Source organism: Pituophis catenifer, unplaced genomic scaffold (assembly GCF_029215685.1).
Source record: "Pituophis catenifer annectens isolate HBS135680 unplaced genomic scaffold, rPitCat1.0.hap2 SCAF_15, whole genome shotgun sequence".
Taxonomy (NCBI): Eukaryota; Metazoa; Chordata; class Lepidosauria; order Squamata; family Colubridae; genus Pituophis; species Pituophis catenifer.
The window spans coordinates 6,614,052-6,624,944 of record NW_027256895.1 but is presented as its reverse complement, the minus strand read 5'-3'; the positions used below and the strand labels follow the sequence as shown (position 1 = coordinate 6,624,944).

Genomic DNA, 10,893 nt, shown 5'->3' with positions numbered 1-10,893 from the left:
TTTTCTAAAACTGGTTAATAACACCACTTTTTTTGGAAGTAGTACCATAAAATTATATTACAATGGAAAGATAATTTAATCAAGAATGTAATGCAATAACTTTTATGAAGGATTTGCTATTAGAATAGAAGTTACAGTATAAAGAAGAAAAGGGAAACCCATAGAAAAAATGAAATATACAAAAATGATCACCATAGAAAAAAATGAGAGATACAAAAATGATCACCATGTCAGTTAATACTTATTTGGGTAACCTTTAGCATGAATTACAGCCTTACAATGTCTTCCCATGGAGTGAACCAAATCTTTTAGTTCTGCAGATGTTATAATGTGAAACCAAGATTGAATGATTGCTTCTGTTAACTGGGTTTTATTGCTGGGTTGCTTCTGACTAAGTTTCTTAAGTCGGCTCCATAGATTTTCAATTGGGTGAAGGTCTGGGCTATTTCCAGGCCATTCCAGCAGTGGAATAGGATTATCTTGAAACTAAAAAAAAAAAAAAAAAAAAAAGTTGTGTTATGAGCCATCAAACCTCAAAAATACACTTTTCCCAAAAGGTTTCCACAATTTTGGCCTTGTGCATTATGTTGAAACTCATATAACAAATATTTAAGGAGCTGGCTAAGATTGGAGAACACCCCTGAAGAAAAATATATTCTTACAGTGGTAACTGATAAGGTTTTAGGGAAGGATGTTCCGTAAATTCAATTTCAAAAAAGTTATAAAATATTTGAGACACCATCCCACCGATGATGAGGTCACCAGGCTGGAACCATTCATGTGGAACAGGGAAAGCATCACTTGCAGGGCATCTTAGAGTAGCTACTCTGTGCATGGAGAACATCAAAAGGAATAACAGCTTCATTCTATTGTTACATTTGGATCTATCCGTCAAATAGAAGTCAAATAGAAGAAGGAAGAGAATCTGTGGAAATGAACTTCATAGAGCAAACCCCTTTGGGCCCCCATGTGACTCTAGGAGTATTTATACCACTTGTTTCTCAATTCCTATTCCCTTCTGCAGAGAACCTTTGATGTTTTGGACTACATGGAAAATAGACTGATTTCAGTTATTTATAAGGGATATAATTACCTGTGAAACATTGGCAAGCTGGCAATTTTTCTTTGCATAGCTGATCAACATCTTTCTCTCTTTGGGGTGACCGACAGTTAACCTGTTTGGAAAATACTTGGAGAAGTAGAATTGGGAAGGTATTTTTCCCTTTTCTATAGTTTTTCAAACTTATTCAAAATAATATTTACAGGCAATCCTCAAATTACATCAACAATTGAGCCCAGAATTTATGTGGCTAAGTGAAACATGTGTTAAGTGAGTTTTGCCCCCATTTTATGACTTTTCTTGCCATATTTGTTAAGTGGATCACCACAATTGTCAAATTAGTAACACGGTTATTAAGTGAATCCGGCTTTCCTTGTCAGAAATCAGAAAAGATAATCACATGCCCCTTGGAGACTGCAACTGTCATAAATATGAGCCAGTTGTCAAGCATCTGAATGTAAATCACGTGACGACAGCAATGATGCAATGGTCATCAGTGTGAAAAATGGTCATAAATCACTTTTTTCAATGACATTGTAACTTTGAACAGTCACTAAACAAACTGTTGTAAGTCGAGGACTATATATATAAAGTGTTTTTCTATCGAGGCACCTGGTCTACCCCAGCATGTGGGAGGGAGCATACTGCATCCCTTTCGCCTTTCAGCTCCAATCCAGGAGCCCTCAAGCAGTTGCATTCACAACAAATCATTTTATACCAAATATAAATTTATTTATATTTTTTAATATTTTTATTTCTTTATCAGTGAAATATAAATTATATATGTAAAAAAAGGAGCATACATACTGCGAACTCTGGAATTTAAGATTTTAAAATTTTAAAAGAATTAAAATTTTATTTTACTAAGCTTTTGTCAGCCATCTGCTGACTTCGTCAGAGTATTAAATACCATTACATTACCATTAATATTCTGATGATGTCAGCAGATAGCTGACGAAAGCTTAGTAAAATAAAATTTTAATTCTTTTAAAATTTTAAAATCTTAAATTCTGGAGTTTGCAGTATGTCTGCTTCTTTTTTTACTAATATACCTGGAACTTGTATTTTTAGAATAGTTTGTAATACATACATACATACATACATACATACATACGTGTGTGTGTGTGTGTGTGTGTGTGTGTGTGTGTGTCTTCTTAAGTTTTTGTGGGTGTGCATACGCAAAAAATTAAAATCTCAGGTGTTTTCCCGCGTCATTATAAATAAGTTGGTTAAAATATTTAAAATCCTAGTTAAAATCCCGGCTTAAAATCTTCTAAAATTCCCTACAGAGCACTCTGCAAGGTCCTTTAAAACCTCAGCTAAAATCCTACCAGTGACTTTAAAAGTTTTTCTTAAAGCAAGGTTTCGACAGGCTGAAGATGACAGGGTGTGAGCCTGTCGAAACATTGCTTTAAGAAAAACTTTTAAAGTCACTGGTAGGATTTTAGCTGAGGTTTTAAAGGACCTTGCAGAGTGCTCTGTAGGGAATTTTAGAAGATTTTAAACTGGGATTTTAACTAGGATTTTAAATATTTTAACCAACTTATTTATAATGACACGGGAAAACACCCGAGATTTTAATTTTTTGCATATATATATATATATATATATATATGTGGGTATGGGTGTTTTTTTTGTGTGTGTGTATATATATATGAAAACAGAACTGTAAAGCCTACAAACTTGAAATTTGGCACGTATGTTCCTCTTGGCTTCTATGTGCTCGCTAAGAAAGTATTTTTCGAAATTAATATGTGGTATATTCATATACAGTATATTAAGAAGCTCTGATGCTAAGAAGTTAGACACTCTACTCCCCCTCCCCACCTGAAATGTTCCAACTGCCACTTGCCTCACATTCCGTTACCTCAGTTCAAACTGGCAGACATTGCACTCCTTCACTCAGGGGCAGTCTGGGGCTCCTTACAGAACTAAATGTCACTACTTCACCAAAATGTCTATGGCTCCCACCTATGGAACTGCTTCCGGACTCAAGGCGTTGGGAGAGATATTCCCTTATGTGTTTCAATCACTGACCACCACTGAGCCAACGGATTGTGAACTGAATTTCTCCTGCATAGTGTTCCAGTCCCAACTCACTTCTTACCCTGACCTCCTCAGTTCAGACGAATCTGTTCCTTTCTACTGTAACACCATTTAAAGGGAAAAGACTGTCTTTCTGCTGCCCGGAAGTACAACGGATGCTTCCAAATGGCGTCTTTTGGAGCCAGAGAGATGAAGGAGGGAAATTTTATGCCAACATTCAAAGTGCAGGGGCAGGTCTACCATAGGATAGGGAGTATCATGACGGGGTCTCAACAGCAGCCTTCATTTCTCCAGATATACTTTGTTGGTGATGATGACAATGAGAGTCTGTCAAGACCATGGGGAAGCTACAATGGTCGTAAGTGTGAAAAATGGTCATAAGTACCAAAGCATGGGTATCCAGCTTCTGTGTGTGTGTGTCTCATTTTTTTTGTGTGTATATGTATGTATGTATGTGTGTGTGTGTGTGTGTGTGTGTGTGTGTGTGTGTGTGTGTGTGTGTGTGTGTTTACCAAGACACCTGGTCTACTCCAACATGTGGGAGAGAGCATTCTGCTCTCTGATGAGAGCTAAGAAGCTTGAAATAGATCTATACCAGTCTCCCTTTATTTCTTTATCAGTAAAATATATTTGGTATAAAAAATGATTTGTTGTGGATGCAACTGCTTAAATATGCAAAAAATTAAAATCTCAGGTGTTTTCCTGTGTCATTGTAAATAAGTTAGTTAAAATGTTTAAAATTCTGGTTAAAATCCTAGCTTAAAATCTTCTAAAAATCCTTACAGAGCACTCTGCAAGGTCCTTTAAAACCTTAGCTAAAATCCTACCAGTATCTTAAAAGTTTTTCTTTCTAGCAATGTTTTGACATATATATATGTATGCATATACACACAAAAAAAATGACACACACACACACACACAAGCTGGATACCCATGCTTTGCTACTTACAGAGGATTTTTAGAAGATTTTAAGCTAGGATTTTAACCAGAACTAACTTATTTACAATGACATGGGAAAATACCCGAGATTTTAATTTTTTGCATATACACACCCGCGAAAATTTAAGAAGACAGATTTATATATATATTTGTTTTACGTAGATTTTCACGGGTACAGGTATGCAAGTCTTGGTGTATTTGGGAGAAGACCCGAATACACCAAGACTTGTGTATATATATATATGTTTTTCTATCGAGATACCTGGTCTGCCCCTGCATGTGGGAGGGAGCATACTGCATCCCTTTTGCCTTTCAGCTCAAATCCAGGAGCCCTCAAGCAGTCGCATATACATATGCTTCATCTACTATGTATCTATCTTGAACCAAAATTCTTCATCTACATACATACATACATACATACATACATACATACATACATAATTTTTCTAAATTTATTCAATACACACCAGTGGTGGGTTGCTACCGGTTTGCCCCAGTTCAGGCGAAATAGTAGCAGTGGTGGTGGGAGGCTCCACCTACCCGCCCGGACATCATCAAATACAATCTGCGCATGCGCAGAAGCGAACTGGTAGCAATGGTAAGTGAAACCCACCCCTCACACACACACACACACACACACACACACACACACACACACACACAAATACATATATATATAGTCCTTGACTTACAACAGTTCATTTAGTGACCATTCAAAGTTTACAATAGCGCTGACACACACACACACACACACACACACACACACACACACACACACACACGAACCAAAATGCTTCATCTACTCTTCTTACATATCTAACTGAGATGTAAAGTAGCTTTGAGAGTTCATGGTACTTGAAATAATTGACCTAAAATGTGCAGGGATACAGCAAAGGTCTTCCAATTTCAACATTTCCATGAGGGAAAAAAAAATCAATTGCTGTTGGTTCCCAATTTTCTAAAATGTTGTATTTTCAAAACCGACAGTAGGACATCTCCATCTTAAATTAGGAAATATTCCTCGATGATTGATATTTCTTTATAGCGAAAAAGTTATACTTTCTTTTCAGGGGTGCTATTCAGTAGGTTCTGACAGGTTCTGGAGAACTGGTAAGGGAAACTGTGAGTAGTTCAGAGAACCGACAAATACCACCTCTGGCTGGCCCCAGAGTAGGGTGGGAATGGAGATTTTGCAATATCCTTCCCCTGAAGTGGGGAGGGAATGGAGATTTTGCAGTATCCTTCCCCCAGGACTGGGGAGCGAATGGGGATTTTACAGTATCCTTCCCCTGGAGTGGGGAGGGAATGGGGATTTTGCAGTATCCTTCCCCTGGAGTGGGGAGGGAATGGGGGTTTTGCAGTATCCTTCCCCTGCTATACCCACTACGCCACACCATGCCCACAGAACCGGTAATAAAAAAAAATTGAATTCCACCACTGGTTCCTATTCTGGACATTTTAATTTCTACTTCTGCTGTGAGCGCTGCAAAAGCATCAGGAAAATCATCTGGCCAGTAAATGCTCAGCTCTATTATGTCGCCTTGATTCCACCCCGATGCAAGAGATTACAGGGTTGTGAAAAAGAAAAAAAGGATATACCAGAATAGAAGAAAAGGAATTGGAGAAGACAGCAAAATACAAAGACATGCAAATAGAAACGGAATGTCTGTGACAAAAGAAAGCAAAGGTAACAACAACAACAACAACAACAACAACAACAACAACAACAATAATACGTGATTTGGGTGCAAGCTCAAAACATCTGAAGATTCACTTAAAAATCATCGGCATTGACAAATTCACCACTAGTCAATTGCAAAAGACAATTTTATTCAGAAAAGCTTACACCCTGCAATGATACATTTAAATACCACCAAACATCCACATCTGCCATTCCCAACACCACCAAACGTCCCATCTGCCATTGGGAAGGATTTGATATGGGGAACAAATTGCCAAAGCCAGTTTGAACATTTAACCATATGACAAACCTTGGTAAAAATAATCCCCCATAAATCCTTCTTTGGCAAAAAAATCAAACTACATGGTTCATGCAGACAGCAAATGGTCCTTGTCAGCATTTTTTCTTAGCAAGAGAGATCATATGGGGTCCTATTTTGTCTTTGTGAGTTGCTCCCTGTGGTTAAACCTCCATATATCCCCTTAGGCCAAAATCAAAATTACATGGTTTCTGTAAATAGCAAATGGTCCTTTTATTTTTTGTTATCAGCATTTTTTACTAGGAAGAAAGACAACATTGGGTACTATTTTCTCTTTATGAGTTGCTCCCGGTGATTGAGTTTAGGCCGCAAAACAATGATGTAGCACTTTGGCAGGAATATGCATCCTAGTAATGCAGCACTGGAGGCCAAGATGGAGAAGACCTCCACAGCTACCATGGCTTTTCCTTTTGTGCTCAGATAGGCTGGAAAGAAGGAGATCCACACACTGCAAAAGGCCAACATGCTGAAGGTGATGAACTTGGCTTCATTAAAGCTGTCGGGTAATTTACGGGCAAGAAAAGCCACAATAAAGCTGGCGATGGCCAAGATACCCATGTAGCCCAAGACACAGTAGAAGAAGAAAGCTGACCCCTCATTGCACTGTAAAATCATTTCTTGGAGCTCTGAATGCATGTCCAGCTCAGGGAATGGGGGAGATGTTGACAACCAAAGAATACAGATACATATTTGGAAGAGGGAGCAGAAAAGGACAATAGAAAAGGCCAATTTTTTCCCCACCCATCTCCTCATCTGAGATCCTGGTTTAGTGGCCATGAAAGCCACAACCACAGTGATGGTTTTGGCCAGTACACTAGAAATGGCCACTGAGAAAGTGATGCCAAAAGTTGATTGTCTGAGAAGGCAGGTCACTTTGCAAGGTTGGCTGAGGAAGAGCAAAGAGGAGAGAAAACAGATTTGAAGAGAGACAAGCAGGGTGTAGGTGAGGGACCGGTTGTTGGCTTTGACAATGGGAGTATCCCTGTGCTTAATACAAATTCCAAGTACCCAAGATGTTAACAAGAAAAAACAAAGAGCAGCTGAGGCTAAACCAATTCCTAAGCTTTCTGCAAAAGCTAAAAAGACCAGCAGTTTCAGGATACATCCTTTCTTTTCTTTATTTGGATAATGATCTTGAGAACATTCAAAACAGTCATCCATATCTGGAAGAAAAGATAAGAATTTGTCAGATAAAGAAGTTTTTGAATTGAATGACTGCCCAGGGATTCAAGCGATAAATACATGCGGGGTTTTCTGGTAAGACTAATGCTCTTTACTCTTCTCTATTTCCAACACAGTTCCCCCCACCACTAATTCTCAAGCTACCGTACAAATTATCTGAAGATCTCCCACTCAAATATTTATTAGTTCAGACATTATTTATCTGGGCTTACAATGATTAGACACTGATCACAAGTTATCAAGATGACATCATAATAACAGTGGTGGGTTTCACATTATGTTACTACCAGTTCGCCCTGAGTGCCTGCCTTTCGCCATGTCGTTTGCTCACATGTGCGCCTTCCGTTCATGCGCCCAGGCTCAAAAACATGCCTAAATAGGATGGCATAGAGCTGGGGTGGGCAGCTGGGTGGGCCCAACCACGATTTTCGCTACCGGTTCGGGCAAACCAGTTCGAACCGGCTGAATACCACTTCTGCGTCATAATATAGGCAATACCAGAAAAGAAGGCTTTTAAAAATGCTAAATATATTCTTACAATTTTTTTTTTCAGTTTTTAACTGAGTGAAGAATCTTAGGGGAAAGAACAGCAAATGCAAATGAAGTTGAAAATGTGAATAATAAATAGATAAGAGATCATATGATCATAGACTGCCTGCAATTACTGCAGCTGTCTGCCATTACTGCAAGTTCGAATCTCACCAGGCTCAAGGTTGACTCAGCCTTCCATCCTTTGGAGGTAGGTAAAATGAGGACCCGGATTGTGGGGACAATAAGCTGACTTTGTATAAAAAAGAACACTGCTTAGGGGGCGCCGAAAGCCCTACTAAGCAGATATATACAAAAGTATGAAGGCTATTGTTTAACGCATTGTAAGCCGCCCTGAGTCTCCGGAGAAGGGCGGCATATAAATTGAACCAATAAATAAATAAATAAATAAATAAATAAATAAATAAATAAATAAATAAACAAACAAACAAACAAACAATCTAAGTTTCAGTGGATATATATTTTGGGGCTCTATTAAGAAAGCCTACTCATTAGAATCTGATACACAAACCTTTGACCCCTGAACAACAGACAATACTCCACAGGTGCAGAAATGTATATTCAACGTGAAGAACATGTCAAAACATTAATTATATGCATCCAAACTTCGTGCATTACAATTTGCTTAAATATAACTTTTAAAAAGTTGATGGATTGTCTCACTTACCCTTTTGATTTGAAATCTTCCCTTCTGGACATGGCGCACAGTTGTAGCAACAGAATTGTCTTCCTTCCATTCCTTTCTTCCAGTATCCGGGGGAGCAACCATCATTACACAGAGAAATTGGAAGTACCTGGTCATAAACATGAAAGGTTTTGCAAAGGAAGATCTTTAGAAGAGTTCCTAATTCTTCATTATGGCAGGAAGCAATATTTGACTTCCCAAAGGGCTATTGAATTTTATTAAACTTGATTTATGAAGGTATACAGATTCAACATCTTTTCAATTAATAATTGCAACACAAATATGAAATGTGTTCTCATTGTAATGTCACTTTTGTATATATGGAGAGTAATGCCTTCCTTCTTTCAAAAAACAGAAATTACATTTATAAATTGCATAGATTTATACAGAGACTATGTTCAATATGGCTTTACGGACAAAGGCATCTTCACGATATAATAATGGATCACAATATAATCCATTAAATGTGTCCATACCTGGTTAAAAGCAGAATGCCAGACAATCACATCTTCATCAATAAATAATTCTTTCCCTTTTGGAGCACTGGGATCTATCCTTCCAACTCTAACTCTCTGAAAGGATCTGTTTGGAAAAGTGATCATGTTGGTGATGTCAAACCCTCCAGTTGTTTCCCCTTTCTCATTCAGGAACACTCTCTCCCCAGCTGAATTGTTAAAAGAAATGCCTTGAAGAAATGGATGGAGCTACTTCAAAGAGAATGAAAGAGAGAAGGAATTGGAAGGAGCTAATAATAATATTCAAATTTTATTTACACGTTCTTTCCATTCCTGCGATAATGCTCAAATAGCTACATGGAGAAAATTGATAATCTATATTGCATGGAACTGTATAGATCTTCTCTATAAATGATTTTAAGGAAATATAAGGGGGAAATCATTCAATAAAAGCAAAATGAAAACAATCTATTTTGAATATGATATGGACTCACTATTTAAACAATGAATCAAGCCTACACCATCCATAATCTTATTCTATCTATCTATCTATCTATCTATCTATCTATCTATCTATCTATCTATCTATCTCAATCTAGTTTGGTCTGATCTTTCATCAGAATAGAGCCGGAAGGGACCTTGGAGGTCTTCTAGTACCAGCCCTCTGCTCAAGTAGGAGAACCTATACCATTGTACACAATTGACTGTCCAGTCCCTTCTTAGAAACCTCCAGTGATGGAGCACCCACAATTTCTAGTGGCAAGCTGTTCCACTGGTTAATTCTTCTAGCTGTTAGGAAGTTTCTCCTTAATTCCAGGTTGCTTATCCAGATCTGATCTAAGCTTATCTAGATTAATATTTTCCGATACAAAAATAAGATGTTAATTAACAATTGTTAATTGTTATGGAGAATGTCTTTCAAAATATAGATTTTTGTTTAAACCAGAACTAAAATTAAGAGGTCAACTAAATTTAAGTAAGATGCATAACATATGTATAGCATGTAGGCATCACCTGCCAAGGCTGCAGAGCTTGAAATTCAAACCTTTGACTTTCTCTGTGTGGGGCTCTAGATCTCACTGCCTCATGCAATGAATGTGCCACGGCATAAACAGCATTGTAGATACTGTAGCTTTGGCCAGTCATCTGCAACTCAAACAGAGCACCAGGCAGATTCTCCAAATTCTCTTCTCCGCTACAAGTTTCATCGATCATTGAGGGTGATTCTTCATTTGAAAGTGAACAGTCAAACAATTGCTCCCAAACATCTTGAAGAAATCCATCTTTGTGGGTTGAAGGTTTGATGACTTGAAGAAATTCTTTAAAGCCTTGAACGTCTCTTGAATGAACAGTAAAGGAAAGAGCTCCGTGGAACAACTGGAGATCCCAGCTCTTTTGAAATCCTGTCAGTGTGAAATCAATTGGGAACATCAAGATCCAAATCTTCCTAAATGACGCAATCTCTTTGTTTTCAGGATCACGTAAAAACACAACATTTCTGAGCCACAGAATTGTGAATAGTTCGCCGTAGACAAGAAAAACATTGGCTTTCTGATCTGTCAGTATATTAAAAATAGTAGACATTAGATCGAAAAATTCTGATAGATCTTCAAGTGGGGCTTGGTGTGGAATCTTTTGTGTGAAGGCTAAACAGATCCCATTTTGGGAAAGCAACGGATTCAGTTTCTGCAAGAAATGTTCTCCCTTATTCTTATCGAATGTAAAGACTCCAATCCACGTCCATGCAAAATGGAGAAGAAGATGTATAATTCCACTGTATTGATGCTCCTCTTTTGGGACCAAGTAATAAAGTGAAGAGAACTCAGTAGCCTGGAGCTCTTCTTGGGCAAAGGAGCCATAGGTCAGCTTAACAAAGAAAGAGAGTCATTATTCATGACGATGGAGGGAATAATATTAGAGAATGACCTATAATTTCATTACAAAAGAAAACCAATTTATCTTTTACTGCTCTCCCCA

General features: G+C 37.9%; 1 protein-coding gene across 1 annotated transcript in view; it reads right to left on the bottom strand.

The window, feature by feature from the left end:
• Positions 1–6,309: 6,309 nt before the first annotated feature.
• Positions 6,310–10,893, bottom strand: part of LOC139324817 (vomeronasal type-2 receptor 26-like) — a 9,289-nt gene continuing 4,705 nt past the window's right edge. The window contains exons 3-6 of the mRNA XM_070954568.1: positions 9,931–10,782; positions 8,938–9,165; positions 8,444–8,570; positions 6,310–7,208 (exon numbers count right to left, since the gene is read on the bottom strand). Of these exons, the coding sequence (XP_070810669.1) occupies positions 6,310–7,208; positions 8,444–8,570; positions 8,938–9,165; positions 9,931–10,782 (2,106 nt within the window). The remainder of the gene's footprint in view (positions 7,209–8,443; positions 8,571–8,937; positions 9,166–9,930; positions 10,783–10,893) is intronic.